At 40.0% G+C, this 16,749-nt stretch overlaps 1 protein-coding gene across 8 annotated transcripts in view; it reads left to right on the forward strand.

Moving 5' to 3' along the window:
• Positions 1–15,685, forward strand: part of SLC25A27 (solute carrier family 25 member 27) — a 27,454-nt gene extending 11,769 nt beyond the window's left edge. The window contains exons 7-10 of one of the 8 annotated variants that reach the window (XR_014062003.1): positions 2,763–2,907; positions 4,916–5,008; positions 5,615–5,717; positions 15,515–15,685. Coding sequence is in view for 5 of the 8 variants with exons in the window: in XM_081519661.1 (XP_081375787.1) it covers positions 4,916–5,008; positions 5,615–5,717; positions 15,515–15,586 (268 nt within the window). In the remaining 3 variants the exon portion in view is untranslated. Of the gene's footprint in view, positions 1–2,762; positions 2,908–4,915; positions 5,009–5,614; positions 5,723–10,978; positions 13,637–15,514 lie in introns of those variants that run through there. The other 7 variants (XR_014062001.1, XR_014062002.1, XM_081519661.1 and 4 more) reach the window with 7 other exon arrangements.
• The last annotated feature ends 1,064 nt before the right edge of the window (positions 15,686–16,749 follow it).

Here is a 16,749-nt window from a genome sequence, read left to right on the forward strand (position 1 = left end):
ATTTATGAAGAGCAATTTTCTTAAAGTGTGTTGCAGTTAAAATGCGGAAGAGAGGGGCAGAATATTTCGGGTTAAATTTCCCCAAATGTTTGCACTTTAGTAGGGCTATCCCAGGGTCAGATTATGACAATTGATTATCCAACTCAATTCAGTGGGTATGTTTGAGCATCTTTTGCATTAAAGACACTGTGCAAGGCCCTGCAGTGGATACAAAAGGTAAACCACACTGCTTCCCAGGGAGTTTACCAAGGGGGAAAACAAGACAAGTATAAAAACACTGCACAGTAAGTGCTAAAAGAAAGGGACTAGTTGCAGTAGAATTGTGCAGGGGGGAGGGAAGGGAGAAAAAAATAACCACTTAGAAGGGCCTATAAAGGAGATAGAATTAGATAAATGTTTTGAAGTGCTGTGGCTCTTGATGGATAGAGACATGATAAAGAAGCACGTCCTAGGAATGAGAAATAGCTTAAATTCTTTGCAACACAAGTTCAGATTATCCATTAAGATGAGTTACTTTATAGATGTTAAGTGGCTTTATGATTCTGTTTAGCTTCTGATCTTGTTTCCAAATTCTGGAACCCTTTATGCTATTTAGGCAACCCCAAAACTGTATGAGAGGGCTTCCTAGGTGTGCAGTGGTAAAGAATCTGCCTGCCAATGCAGGAGACTTAAGAGACATGGGTTTGATCCCTGGGTCGGGAAGATCCCCTGGAGTAGGAAATGGCAACCCACTCCAGTATTCTTGCCGGGAAAATTCCATGAACAGAGGAGCTTGGTGCGTTACAGTCCATGGGGTCACAAGTAGCCCAACACAACTGAGCGACTCAGCATGCACACACACAAAACTATATAAGTAGTGCCAAGTGAATGATATTTAGAGATACAGATATAGATAGAAATGATTCTTAATTTTAGGTTCACTTTAACTTTATATTCCTAGTGTAGTTTTTCTTCATTCTTCCTCTTTTAAAATAAGTGTTATCTTTCATGCTGCTAGGGCAATCATTCTGTTTGCCTTTGCTCACCTTTCATATTCCAAAATCTCATCCAGGTGTGTTCACAAGCAATAACATATTTTCTGTAGCCAGTAGCCCAACTGCCTCTCTCAAAGCAAACAGGATTTGGGGCCTCCATCCTATAAACATATGTATCATATCTGTACCCAACCTGACCTTCCCTTCACTGTCTCCATTTATGCTTTTCTCTCTGCTTGTGAGACTTTCTTCCCCAATTCTTCCTTGTCAAGTCATCCTGTGAAACAGTCTCAACTTTCAAGGGACTTACTTGTCTGTCCCAGTGTTACAGTTTATTCTGGGAGCAGGATGTTCTAATGGATACGACTCCACTTAATGGATCTGTCTTTTTTGGAAAGACGTAAGATTTTCCCCTCACTATATTCCAGCCCTAACTGAAATAAGTTTCTCTTATTGTTCTCTGGAGAAGGCAATGGCACCCCACTCCAGTACTCTTGCCTGGAAAATCCCATGGATGGAGGAGCCTGGTAGGCTACAGTCCACGGGGTCGCTAAGAGTCGGACACGACTGAGCGACTTCACTTTCACTTTTCCCTTTCATGCACTGGAGAAGGAAATGGCAACCCACTCCAGTATTCTTGCCTGGAGAATCCCAGGGATGGCGGAGCCTGGTGGGCTGCCGTCTATGGGGTCGCACAGAGTCGGACACGACTGAAGCGACTTAGCAGTAGCAGTAGCAGCAGCAGTATTGTTCTCTAATTCAGGTTTTGCAAACGATTGAGATCACTGGGTGCTGAGATGATTGGTACTTGGTTCATTCTTAGCCCCGCCCACTGGATCAGGTTTTTAAATGGGGTCGTGGGGAGTATGTGTGGTCCGTGAGGCAGCTCAAAAGTTGCTGTCCATGAACTCACAGCTGGGTAGGTAAACAGTGCTGTGTGATCTAGAAGTTCTGGATGCTGCATCACAGGGTAGAATGAGCGCTCACCAAGGTTTAAAGAGGGTTGCAGCTGTGCAATCGAGAGATTTATAGGAGCCATCAACATCTGAGGAAAGGGAGATTGGTGTGAATAAGAGGGGTGAAAATAGTGCAGGCACTGAACTGGGTGCTTCAGAATGGCCAAGAAGGGTAAGCTGTATGTTTTGTGTATTTTTACCATAATCAAAAACAATGGTGTATGTGCTCACTTGAGCAGCACATACACTAGAAACAGTGGTGTAAGTACGCTGAAGTTCTAGGGCAGGGAAGGAGAAGACTGTGGCTAGGATTTTAGGGAGATGGGGAGGCAGGTGGCAAGGTATGTTAATACAGGAGGAAGTAGAAAGGAAATTATACAGAACAGAAAAACCAGAACAGTCCCGTTTTTCCCTCTTTGTAAATCATGAGGCTGTTGAGAGGTGAAACTGGGCAAAAGATTAGCTTGCACTGTATGAAGATCATACGTGAGCATGGTTATTTAGTTGATGCTGAAGAGGATTGTTCATCCTGAAACTGTGCTTATGGACTAGCCCTGCACAGAGCCATCTGGTCTCCTGGAGAGAACAGAAGACGTACCCAATCATTCTCTGTCTGTCATCACTTAAGACACATTCTGGGCTTCCCTTTGGGGGTCTTACTGGCAAGGAGTGATAAAGGTCAATAGCAAAAAGCAGCCAGGTTCCTGTTGAGTATCTAGGCAAAATTGATGGAACTTTTACGGCTCTGTCTTCTCACTTTGACTCTAGATACCGTCTTAACCTGAGGCCTCCTTAATGCAGTACTTTCTCTTTTAATATTTATTTTTTAAAGGAGCCTAGCCAGATCACACTACCTCCTCCAAACAGTCTGATAGGAGGAGGATGAGGCACGCCACTGGCAGCTGCCCCACAAGGCGTCTATGTGCCGAACAGGCCCACAGTTGCCAAAGGGGATCCTTGATGTGGTTATTATACAGGTAAAAAAATCCTTTAATAAGTACATTAATTAATGACTACTAACAAATGAGGGCTGCCTATCTTTTAAAAGTAGAATTTATTAATAATATTAACACTCTGGTAGAAGTAGTTTCCTCTCTTGAAACATATGTATAGCTGAGCCGGCACCCAGCCTCTCTGAAGCAAGTAAAGATGTAGTGTTTCTTTCCAGTCTTTTGAGCCAAAAAGGAGAAATTGTGTATATTTTTCTGTCTTCTTTGTTTTTCCTACCTCTTTCTTGGTCTTGCATGCTGTTTCTAGTAGACTTAAGTTTTAGAACTTAGGCGAATTTTGTAGTTGGTTGCCTGTTTCTATGTAAAAATATGAAGGTATATTAAAATGAGGGCTTCCCTCATAGCTCAGTTGGTAAAGAATCTGCCTGCAATGCAGGAGACCCCGGTTTGATTCCTGTGTTGGGACGATCCGCTGGAAAAGGGGTAGGCTACCCACTCCAGTATTCTTGGGCTTCCCTTGTGTCTCAGCCGGTAAAGAATCCCCCCACGATGCGGGAGACCTGGGTTCGATCCCTGGGTTGGGAAGATCCCCTAGAGAAGGGAAAGGCTACCCACTCCAGTATTCTGGCCTGGAGAATTCTGATATTAAATCTTGACTTTCAGAGGATCTGAACAAATAGGAAAGAATGGTAAAAGAACAGTAGTCTGTGCCTCCTGGGATATGTATGGTGAAGCAGTAAGTTCTTTCCACATAGGCAATGCCTGTCGTGTGAACAGAGACCCAAGAAAAGTTATATGCACAGTCGGGTCAATTGCTGGAAAATGTAAATAGGTTATATGGGTTCCTTCTCTTGAATTCAGGTATTCCTGAAATGTGTTTCTCCTTTGAATGATCAATCCTGATCTGAAAGAGTCATAAAGAACTTGGGTGCTTGCTGCTGCAGCAGTTCAAAGTAAGAGAGTGTGAAGATTTCTCATGCAATTTCAACCTCCCCACCACAGAGCCTTCAGAAACTTCACAGGCCTTGCTTGGCCCAGAAGTCAGCGGTCCTTATCTCTGGGAGGCACTTGATGTTCCGGGAAGAGATAAAAGTTGTCCACAGTTTTTCTTTCTAGCTTTCCATTAGCCCAAGATAAGATGCTCTTCCCCACCCCCACCCCCAATTCCTGTCTCTGGACTCAGCTGCCAACTTCTGGGTCTGGGGCCTTCATTTCGCTTGATTGAGGATGACCACCCATTTTCTCATCATCTGTGTTTCTCCTGGAAAAGTTTACAGCAGTTAATGGCTCCTTGGGTTTTGGAATGTCGATCATATTTCTGTATTGCCTCTCTCATGCCCACATACATAAGGAACTAATGGTGGCCTCTGAACTGTGGAGTCACTCATTTAAAAGAATCTTGATTTAGTCTGCAGTGGGTTGGCCACATCCGTTTTGTCTGTCTTGAATAACTGACCAGAAGTCTTTTTCAAAAAGGAGTGATTATGTGATTTCTGCCCCCCCCCGCACTTTAAGATCCTTTCCCTTTGCATTGAGAATAAAATCTCAGCCTTCTCTGCCTGTATCTTTAGTCTCTGATCCAGCTGGTGAGAAGGAACCATCTAGTCAAGTTCTGCTGTCACCCAAGAGCCTTTCCATGACCGCCTCTCACCTGATTAATCCCTATCACGTGATCTCATTTCATTTTTTTTTTTTCCCACAGCACTAACCGTACCTGAAATTATTCATTTCTCCTCTGCCTCTCCCCAGTTAAGTACCTTGAGGATAGGATCTTATTTGTCTTGTTCACTGCCTAGAAGAGTGCCTGCCTCCAGCAGATGTTCAGTGTATATCTGTTGACCAGACATTGTTTTAATTTTTTTTACCTCTTTAATGAATGAATTTATCATTGATTTTAAGCTAAAAGAGCATTAGTATGAAGAATATTATTGGACTAGATTTAGTATTCCATTCTTTCCAAATATCAAATCCCCCTTCCTTAAAATTTGGAAGCTGCTACATATTACCTTTCAATTTCATTTATTTGTATCTACAGTTTATGTTCTGGACTGGTAGCTTCTATTCTGGGAACACCTGCTGATGTCATCAAAAGCCGAATAATGAATCAACCACGAGATAAACAAGGAAGGTAGATAGAAAGTCTTAGTCTCCGTGTATCTGAATGTTTATAATAACAATGTTCTTTAAAGACTCTTCCTCGTATTTATTCTTGCTGGAAATGTATTTTCGTGTTTACGTAAGTTCAACCAGGAAATTGTTTTTATGCAATTACCCGCTTTGTATCTGATGGAAAAGTACTGTGCATTTGGGGAAATAAGCTAATTTAACCATCATATTGTTTAGACACAAGGTGTTTATTGTGACTTTGTTGTTTTCATAGAGTTTTTGAAAATAAACTTTGTTAAGAATTTGCAGGGCAGTTTTTCAGAAGCTCATGACTTGCGAGTAACATGGGTAAATTTGATTGGCTGTAAAACAGTATGTTCTCTCTGAAGAGATTGGATGGAGTGAATTCTAAGTTATCAGACCAACGGTGGAGTGAATCCCAAGAGTCAACCTTGAAAAATATCTTTAAACTCAAAAGAGGTGTCCTATGTATACAGAAGCACAAATGTTATTTGTTTTAAACTAGCAGAAAATGGTTAAATAAGCTTCCCTAGACTATTTTTTAATTTTATTTATACATCTATTTACATGTAAGAAATTTAACAAAATTGTCTTCTTTCTTTTTTAGGGGCCTTCTGTATAAATCATCCACTGACTGCTTGATTCAGGCTGTTCAAGGAGAAGGATTCCTGAGTCTCTATAAAGGGTTTTTACCATCTTGGCTTCGAATGGTAAAGTTTGGTTTTCCCTGTGTTTGTTTTTGTTTTCTGCTACTTTTCATCTATAAATATTTTCCCTTTTCACTTCTGGCTTCTGGTATGGTTCTGCCCCCAAATCATGGTTCTTTCTTTCTTTTCTCTTTTTGTTTTCTTTTACCTCCAATCCCCTTGGTAGATTAAGGTAAAATAATTCAGTTACATCAGAAATGAATAGGTTGATAGTCTGATGTTATAAAGCCAGTGGATAGATTGTTCTGAAATGTAAAGACTTTTGCTATTTAGCCAAAATATTACAGTTTGAGACAGGAATACAGATTTCATACTAGAGACCATTGTTTTGAAAATGTCACTATTTTAAACAAAATTAGTTCCTTTGATGATAAATATTGCATTATCCATTGTGGCTCAGCAGTAAAGAATTCGCCTGCAATGCAGGAGATCACCTGCAATGCGGGAGACACGGGTTCAATCCCTGGGTCAGGAAGATACCCTGGAGGAGGAAATGGCAACCTACTCCAGGATTCTTGCCTGGAGAATCCCATGGACAGAGAAGCCTGGCAGGCTTCAGTCCATGGGGTAGCAAGAGTCAGACATGACATAGCGACTAAACCACCACTACCACCCATTAATACCTACCACCACAAACCTCTGCTTAGGAAGAAGACATCATATCATTTTCATTTGGTTTGGATACTGTTTTTTACTAAAGTCAATTAACATATAGAATTGGATAGACATATCTAAGTAACATAACAAATACAATAAAAACAAGGTACTCGAGTATTTTGTGAGTTAGAATATATTTGAAAAAATAGGAGTTACAGGTTTAGAAATTCGATCAATGCTTTACACAACATAGTATAATAATATAAATTGAGCACCTGTTCCATACAAAGCCCTGAACTCAGTGCCTGACTTCAGGAGGAACCTAAGAGTCTCAGTCCCTGCTCCAGGGTGAGAGCTTCCAGTCTAGGTCAAGACAAACCCTTAGTGAAGAGTTGGGAGGGTGCAGGGTCATGGTGCTTTCAGAATAGACAGCAAGTAAGGACCGCCTAAGCTAGGAGGTTAAGTAAACCTCATTGGAGAATGGATTTCTCATTGAGATTTGAAGAATGAGTGGGACTTAACTAGATTAAAAGGGAAGAAAAGAACATTCTGGGTGTAGGAACTAGCTGGAGTGGACAAAGGACATGATGCATTCAGAGAACTTAAGGAAAGCCAGCTGGCCAAGGCACAGAGATGTGGAGGAGAGAAGCCCAGAGTGAGGCCAGAGAGAGGCAGGGATGGGATTGGGAGGGGCCACAGGACCCATGAGAGTGAGGGGCATTGGCCTGATGACGTGTGCTTTTAGGAAGATCATTCTGCTGCTCTGTGGGTTGAGGAAAGACCAGGAGTAGTGACAGGTGACAGATAATGATAACTCAGACTAGAATATTACAGTGGGGACAGAAGAAAATAGATTAAAAAAAAAAGGAGTGGGGGGAGATAGAAAGGGGATAAAAAAGAACACAACCGGATGGAGATGGAGAATTGGTTGGAGAAGGCAAAGAAAAATCGAGCTTCATTCCCAGATTCCTGCCCTGAGGAACCAATGATGTAATTTCCCAAAATGGGATCATTTGCAGGGAAGATTTCGTGGTAGAATTTCAAGTTTAGTTTGGATATGTTCAGTTTTGGAACTCGTAGGACATCTAAGAAGAGGTAATCTAGATGACTAGCTTCATATATTGGCCTGGATCTTAGAATCATGAGGATGGAGATTTAGACCTGAGCACCGTCTATACACAGATAATAACTGAAGCGCTGGGGATAAATGACATCACCAAGGATAGCAGGTATCTATCTATAACATGAAACTAACAGCCAAAGCCCTTGACAATACCTGATACAAAAGCACACCTAAGCTGTAAAAGATTATTTTCATTGTCTTGATTATACTTTGAAGTTATCTCAAATCTGTGGATATTTAATGGAAAGGAAGATTTTGACTTGGCCTGCATAAACCAGGTCCTATTATAAGTGCTGGTAACACCAAGGAATAAGATGTGTATTTTTTTTGCTCCCAAGGAGCGTACAATGTGATGGGAGAAGGTAGACACATAAGTAGTAACAATTACAGAGACTATAAAGCTAAGATTATGAAGTCACTTGCTATATGGCCAGTGCTGTGCTAATCATAGTCATGGCTTAACTCATTGAGTTCTCCCAACAATCTGTTTAGAAGGTTACTAACATATATTTCATTTATAAAGGAGAAGAATAAAGCGAAGTGTCTAAGTAACTTGGCCAGGCTAGGTGGTTATTAACTACTGGCATCAGGGGCTCAAACCTGGGCAGTCTGGCTTCAGAGGACACAGATTACTAAAGAGGTTGCCAGTGCTGAGAACAAAACATGGAAACATACATAGTGGGGTAAAATGGCTTGAACTCTTTGAGAAGTCCCAAAAGGCTTCCCAGAGGTGATCCCTGATCTGAGCTTTGAAGGATCAATAGGTGTTTGTCAAGAAAACCATGAAGAAGCAACATAAGCAAGTCACGGGTGACCCCAGAATGTCGGGGGAACTGCAGAAAATTCTGTGTGGCTAGACTGTAGGTCCTCAGAGGGCAGATGATGGGAAGAGAACGTAGAAGAGCATTTAGGCACCAGGCTGAGAAGGACCTGGGGGAGCCAATTCAGTAGTTGAGGTGAAATTGCAGTAGCAAGCACCTGTTTGAACACTGGAGCCATGTGCTAATATTTGCTTGGGGACAAGTCTACTGTGGCAGCAATGTCGAAGCTGTCGTGAAAGTTAGAATGCAAGAAGGGAAGTTTTGGCGGTGGTCTAGCCAGGAGATGATTGTAGAAATGGAGAGAAGGTGGATTTCAAGAACATTTGTGTTCGACTCCACAGGACTTAGTGACTGATCAGACAGAGAAAGGGAAGGAGGGAGAGAAGGGAAATGAGGCATTGATGTTTCTGGTGGGGAAGACCATGAGGATGGGAGACCAGGGATGAAAAACGAAACCAAGAGGTGAGGGAGAACATCCCAGGACAAAGGAGCACTGAGACCACTTGATCTGACCCATTGTCTTTGTAACATGAGACTCAGGAAGTATAAATGACCTCAGAATGAATACCTAATGTATGACAAGCTTTGTGCTAAGCTCTTTACACACATAATTTTTTCAAGTCTTACAAGAACCTAACATTACAGGTAGTGTGATCCTCGTTTTTCAGATGAGAAAAACACAGCTCAAAGTATAAGAAACTCGCCCAAGTTCACGTAGCTAGTATATGGCCAAGCTGGGAATCCACTGCAGATTTGTTCAACTCTTAACTAAACCCATGGTCCTAACTAAGACGGTATACTGAGTATCTCAAGGTCCTGCAGCTCATCATAGAAGTTTTAAAAAAGAGACAGGGCGTGGTGATGAAGAGAGGTTACCAGAGACAGGCTGGCTAACCACCCAAGATCACCAGGGTGGCATGGCTTTGTTGATCTGTCACAGTGCAGGACCTGACCGTAGAAGCCCATTGACTCATGAGCACTTCCAAGTAAATCGGCGTTTGCACATACAACTGCCCTTCAGCCAAACTTCCTGAAACCAATGACTGGACCACAACATTGGCTCATCCACACTGAGAAATACATTTGGCCAGTGATCTCAATGCTGAAGTCCTCTGGATAGTTAAATTCAAACTATAGGGGAGCCAAGTCATAATCAGAAGATTGCCTGCTGAACACTAAATAATAATAACAGGAAGAGCTTATCTGTAAACAATATTGAAAAAGATCAACCAAAGAGTCCCTGTGTGTTCAACCCCACAGTAAAAAGCATGGAGAAAAAAATTTTTTTTCCAGCAGGTATGATAACATGGGGTCATATACACTTGGATTCTTTTCAGTGGTACAGCTATGCCAGTGAGGAAAAAACAAGTAAAAGAAGGTACTGGCCATATGCCCTTCTGCAGAGGCTCAGTATATCCAGTCTATATCCTGTACATGCTATTTGGCTCTCCCTCTTTAACTCCTCTTCAAAACCCAGCTAAACCTAATCCCAGTTCCTTACACTAGTTAGAGATAGCATGCCCTCGCTTTGCTCAATCCCTGATTAATATTGATTTCCTTTGCATATAGTTTGGTTGCTATGAAGAAGAAGTCTGATAACCAGAGCCATCAGGAATGACTGCCTAGTCCATTCTTAACTGAGACCTCTGCTTCTAGATCCAATTGCAGTCATATCCTTGGCTCACTTCATTTTTATTGTCACAAGACTGTGGTGTTGTCACAGCTTCTTTGTCTATGTCCTCATACACTTAATTGACCAAAGATGTATTCTCCTAAATCCACTAGTGAATTCTCAGTCTACTAGTATAACTTGCTCAACATTTCTAAACACGTATGACATAAATGTTGCTTTACAAACGCTCTAAGCAAATATATATATATTTTTTAAGCAAATATATTTTACATTCTAATTGCTTAAGTTTATTTCTCTATACTCTAGTGTGATTAGGGTTTCTTTCTGATCAATGTTACGCATAACTTAGGAACCAAACCAGATAAGAACTGGATCCAAGACATACTTTCTCTGATGATTACTTCCATTGTTTCCTCTGTGATCTCCATCTGTGTCTTGAGCATTTTTATCTTCTGTTATTGATTAACCCTCATCCCCTTATAATTCCTTTTGGCACAGTAACACCTTCATAGCCAGTTCTTTCTGAGGTGAAAGCCCTTTTCTCCACTTCGTGTGCATTTTTATATTCATTATGTGATATACCAGGTGTTGGTTTTATGATCGAACTCTCAAAGGATAATCTTTCATCTCTACTTTCAAGTTCTTCAGGGCTTCCTTGTCATGCTCCATACATTACACAAACTACATGTAGAAGAAAAGAGGCCCGCCTAGAATTCAGGCATGCTGAGTCCTAGCCTTTTATCCAGTAATGGTCAGTAAAAGGAACCCTGGAATGGAAGTCAGAAGCCCAAGGTCCAACTTCACCATGCTGGCAGGCATCTGATTGCTAAGCCTTAGTGTCCTCATCTGTAAAACAGGGGTATCGATAACCTTTCCTTTCCATTGTAAATTGTTTGGAGAAATCTGTGACAAATAAGACCTGAAAATGCTTTGTAAATTATAAGGTGCTCTAGAAAGGTAAAATGCCAAAATATGTTTTCAGCCTACGTGGATTCAAAATGAGTTCACCATTCAAAGATGTGTATGCATATGTGTAGAAGATTTATAATTGCTTTGAAATATGCACTAACTTCTTTGGTTAATCTTTCAGACCCCTTGGTCACTGGTGTTCTGGCTTACTTATGAAAAAATCAGAGAGATGAGTGGAGTCAGTCCATTTTAAGCCCTTAAAGATACAGTGTTCAGTATCACTGAAATGCGGGCATCTGCAACACACACCCCCCATTATTTCTACCTCTTTAGGAAGACACCTTACTCCACAGAGACTGTGATTTATAGGGGGCAGCACTTTATTTTTACCTGGAAACCCAAGTTCTCTTTGACTCCTCTTTTTGTTCACAAGCAATCTGACTGGATCACACAAGACCACCCAATGAGACCCCAGCACAGCGTTTTCTAAGGAAGGATCAAAGTCTGACCACTTAACTTGAGAGAGAAGATTCAAGCTTCAAGATGCTATGCTGTGCTGTAGAGCCTGCTTAGAGGAGAAAGTGCCAAAAGGGAGACAGCATCTCAGACCTGAAGCGGACAATAGGGATGTGGAAAAATACATCCGTACATAGGGACCAAGGAATATACTTAACGTCATGTGTCAGTATTTACAACTGAAATCTGATAATTGACTTTTCTCTGGTCATTAAAGTGCATATAACTATAAATTAAAGGGAGGTGAATGAATAAACATTTTGAGTTTCCCTAGTGTTGAAGGAGGTTGATGTACCTTTTCTTGCCAGTAGAGTGAAAAAAAAAACGTTTGGCTCTCAAGGGAAGAAGCCTCATTCTCTTAGTGCCCTGTGATCTGTGTTCATTGGTTAGGTCTCTGCCACACAGGCTAAGGACTTCCTGACAGCCACAGACCACGTCTGAATGAAAACAGAAAAGAATGTCTGCTCTGTGACATATCCCATTCCAGCCTCAATTTGTCGCTAGCTCTCAAGAATTTCAATATATGAAAAATGGAGCTTATTTGATTAAAGCTCAGGTGGACAGGTCTTTTTAATAAAGAAACATCTGTTACCATCAGTGGCATTTAAAAGCAAAGGTAACATGAAGTCAGCCAACCTGCAGCCTCTCTTAATCTCCCCTTCCCTAACACTAAGGGCCTGAGAGAGAGGGAGAGGGAACGCAGAGATCACACGAAAGCTGTCTCGAGCCTGAAACTTAACTCAGTCTGACAAAGCTTCCTGCCTAAAAAGTGATACATATAAACTGCCTGTGGTACACAATTATGTCTCCAGTCACTGAATCATATCCCTTTTCTTAGAAAGGTGAGAGATTTCTTCACAGTCACCTCTGTACCACCTGTTCCCCCAGCCTCAGACACTGGGCATTTCTGGGTGGATAGCTACAGTTATGGGTAAAGGCTGTAACTGTCAAAATAGGAAAACTCCAAAAGCTTAGACCCAAGAGAGACATTGGAGCTGACCAAACAGGATTTATCATGGGCATGGATGATGTTGACTGGAAAAAAGTTTACAAGTGCTCCGTGGTTGCCCTGATGTATCATCACTGCCATTTAAGAGGGGAAGTCTACTTTAAAATATATTTTAATGTGATGTGCTAATATGTAGTGGCTTATTGGTTTTTTTTTAATAGAATTTACGGAACATGGAGTTTAATCTCTTAAAATCTTTAGGCGATCTACTTTTCCATTGTATTTGTCAACCTGTATGAACTGAGTTGTTAAATATACTTAAAATAATAATATGTACTTAAGTTCTCAGATTGTCTGTACTGGAACCACTTTAGGAAACTTTGTTTTTTGTGTGTATTTTATAATTTTGTAAATCAAGTAAATGTTAGATCAAAATAATTATATGCAAACTGGACCATGAAAAAATTTATTTAACTTTATTCTTTGAGGGGCTTGAGGTGAAAACATTGCTTACATAGTGAGACTATTCCTTGATGTCTGGATTGGAATAATTGGATTTTTTTTTAAACCTGAAATGACTCCTTGGGATGGTCTGGTTTAACTCTCTCATTTTCTATGTTGGGAGACTGAGGCCTGGAGAAGTAGAGTTGTTCATGCTCATAACTTATTCAGTAGCAGAATCAGGATAAAAATACAGATCTTCTGATTATTGTTACCACTGACAGCTATCATACACTAATTAGGTACTGAGTAAATGTCTCATGTCATTTTTGCAACATCCCAGTTCAGGACTATTGAATCTTCCAAGAACAGGTTTTTCTTTATGGCATTTTTTTTTTGTTATAGACATTTTTAATGAATTTGAATTGTCTTTGGCATACATTCTAGAAAGGAGTCTAAAACATGAGTCTAAAACACTTTAGCTAAAACATGAAGACCCCTGAGAATCTGATCAAATCCTGTAGGTAACACATATATCCTATCACAGTCATACTTTTCCAGTGAAATCATTTTCATTAATGTATCTTGGAACTTTGCTTTATTTTACCAACTTGAAATCATCTTGTTCCTCTCCAGAATAACCCACAGTAAATAAAAAGAAATAGCTTCAGTAATTTTGTGTCCACACTGAAAGACATAACATTTCAGTCTCACTTTCTTATAACTGTACTTGGTATTTAACCTCAGCTCAGTATCAATAATAGTTAACCTCTAAGTTTCCTTTGCTTAGCTTCCACTTTTTTCCCTTCCCAAATGATTTTTTTCTCACTGAAAAATATACATGTTCTTGTTTTTAATTACATACAGTCCTTTGTTCTTTATATGTATAAGTGAATTAGCATATATCTAAATAAAGAGAGAGCATTTCTTAAATTTGCTTTCACTGAGGAATAATGTATCTTCATCAAGTGCTCCAAATCCTATTTTAATTATAAGCCACTAGTGGTAGGGCTAGTAGCATTTATTTGCCATTAGGTACTCAACAAAATTTACATGTGATATTAATTTTATCTTCATTATTTGAAGATCTGTGACTATCAGAAGACTAGTCTGAAATTTCTTTCGTTTTGCCAAGAAAAAAGGAAGGAAACAAATTCGAGGAAGTTTTAAATGAGAAATTGATTTTCTGTCATCTTTAAATTTTTAAGCATAACCACTTATGTACAATTGAAATAGTTATACATGTCTTTTTCTGTTTAATGAAAACAGATTCCCTCAGGACCTCCATTGGAAAAATCTTTCATTTAATACTTGTTGGTTAAAAAAATCTTTCATTTAATACTTGGTTACTTGAGGGTGAAAATATTTGATGCTCTTCTCCCCAGTTAAACCAGAACTCTTTTAAAAATGATTCCCCCAAAACACATATATTATTGAATGCCCGGAAATGTGGAGGAAAGGTTGAACTTGGATTCTCAAGACCTTTATCCTATTGGGTTGGTCAAAAAAGTTCATTTGGGTTTCTCCATAAGATGGTGTAGAAAAGCCCAAATGAACTTTTGGCCAACTCAAAATTTGGGGTTCTACTTCTGACAAAGTAGTATAATCAAGTCCCTTCATTTCTCTTGATGGTCCATTTCTTTTTAAGATGAAGTGATTGAACTCTAGAGTCTTGCACACATAAGAGGGTCATTATATTAATGTCATGTTAAAAAAAGAAAAACCAAAATTTAAAAAAAATTATTGGGATTTACTTTTTCCTGGATTTATTTAATTTCTCATGTTTTAAGATGAGGAAAGTTTTACTCAGGACTTACAGCAGAATACAAGCTTTTTATGTGGCTGGAAATCCTTCACTTAGCAGGAGACACACCTTCCTTCAGGCAACAGTGGGCATGTCATGCCACCTTCTTACCTTTAATTACTCCTTCACACACACACAAGAAAAATTAAAATCTTTCACAGTGCATCCAAGCCCCTCTCAACCTGGCTTCAACCCATTTTTCTAATGTTTGCGTTTCACTGCACGCCCACACTCCACCTGCTCACAAATGCATCGCCCCTGAAGATGTTCATTTGGCGGCTTCCTAGGCAGTGTTCATTTTGTGCTCTTTGCCTAACATTCCTCCCCATCACTACCACCCATTTGTCTTCACTTTCACTGGTGAAGTCCTACTTTAACATCGAGAATGATCTCTGAAGACTTGAAGACCTTCAACACCTCTGTTCCCATGGCTTCCCCTCCTGCGGATGTCTGTCTGTTTGCATGGACATGAGCCTGCTTCCCCTAGATGAATGAACTCTTGCAAACAAGGACCATCTCTGTTTCTCTTTAAAACTTCAAATAGAAGTCAATCAGAAGGAATCTGTTGAATTCAGAGATTGGGTGGGGGTGGGTGGAGAGAAAAAAACATGTACACATGTAAGTCATATGCTGTGTTCTTCCTACTTTAAGGATAATTATATCAGGTCAGTAACACTCGATTTCATGAGATTCCTTACCATATGTAGTGCTTAACTGCATTTTCAAAAGATGTGTCTTTAAACAGGTAATTTTAAAGAAGTAGTCATCAGTTTAATAGCTATCCTACAAAAATCTAGAACTTGATAGTTCTAAATAATACAAAATATTTGTTGGATGATGACCAATAATTAATAAATATGTGATATGTTTATATTATTCTTCCTTTTAGAGTGTGTATGAAAATTCTGTCACTATTTGTATGTACATTTTACCCACTCGAGTGTTTTATTATTTCTGAATTCTGAGGAATATGTGATTATTTTTCTTTCCCCATACTTTACCCCTAGTGGGCTGCTGTGATTGTCAACAGCAGCAGGATCCACTTTGAAGGTATGATAAAAGCAGATGAAGAGGCTTAAAGATGTCTGTTTGCTGAAAATATCTGGTAACAAACAGGAGTATATGTGAGTAAATATAGCGCATTATTCTGATTTTTAAAATAAATGCTTTAAAACACCTAATGGGTTGTCAAGGGCTTTGTTTTGTCCTCCTGTGATTTCATCCTGGTGTGTCTTTGAATTTAAAATGATAACAAATTTAGAGACAATTTTTAAAGCTTAATCTTTACTTTTCAGAATTGAAACAGAAAGTAGCTTAATTTAGAACATCAGATTTGAAATGTTTATATTAGCAAAAAGAACACTTATACCTTGTTGCTTAAAACTCAACATTCAGAAAACTAAGATCATGCCATCTGGTCCCATCACTTCTTGGCAAATAGATGGGGAAACAATGGAAACAGTGACAGACTTTATTTTCTTGGGCTCCAAAATCACTGCAGATGGTGACTGCACCCATGAAATTCAAAGAAGCTTGCTCCGTGGAAGAAAAGCTATGACAAACCTAGACAGCATCTTAAAAAGCAGAGACATTACTTTGCCAATAAAGGTCCGTCTAGTCAAAGCTATAGTTTTTTCAGTAGTCATATATGGATGTGAGAGTTGGACCATAAAGAGAGCTGAGCACAGAAGAATTGATGCTTTTGAACTGTGGTGTTGGAGCATACTCTTGAGAGTCCCTTGGACAGCAAGGAGATCCAACCAGTCCATCCTAAAGGAAATCAGTCCTGAATATTCATTGGAAGGACTGATGCTGAAGCTGAAGCTCCAATACTTTGGCCACCTGATGTGAAGAGCTGACTCATTGGAAAAGACCTTGATGCTGGGAAAGACTGAGGGCAAGAGGAGGAGGGGACGACAGACAATGAGACAGTTGGATGGCATCACTGACTCAATGGACATGAGTTTGAGCAAGCTCCGGGAGTTGATGGACAGGAAAGCCTGGTGTGCTGCAGTCCATGGGTCACAAAGAGTCAGACACAACTGAGCGACTGAACTGATCAGTATTGACTGTTTCTTTGCTGTCACATCCTTAAATTTTTGTTCTTCAATGTTCTGTTCCTGGCCTTCTCTCTCTCGGAGGACCTGTACATTTCTGTGACTTCAGCTACTACACTTGGACTGGTAATTCCTAAACACTAGAGCAACTGGCAATCAGTAGATGGTTGTTATTGTTCAGTCGC

The sequence above is a fragment of the Giraffa tippelskirchi genome, chromosome 8 (assembly GCF_054371585.1).
Source record: "Giraffa tippelskirchi isolate mGirTip1 chromosome 8, T2T-mGirTip1v1.2.pri, whole genome shotgun sequence".
NCBI lineage: Eukaryota > Metazoa > Chordata > Mammalia > Artiodactyla > Giraffidae > Giraffa > Giraffa tippelskirchi.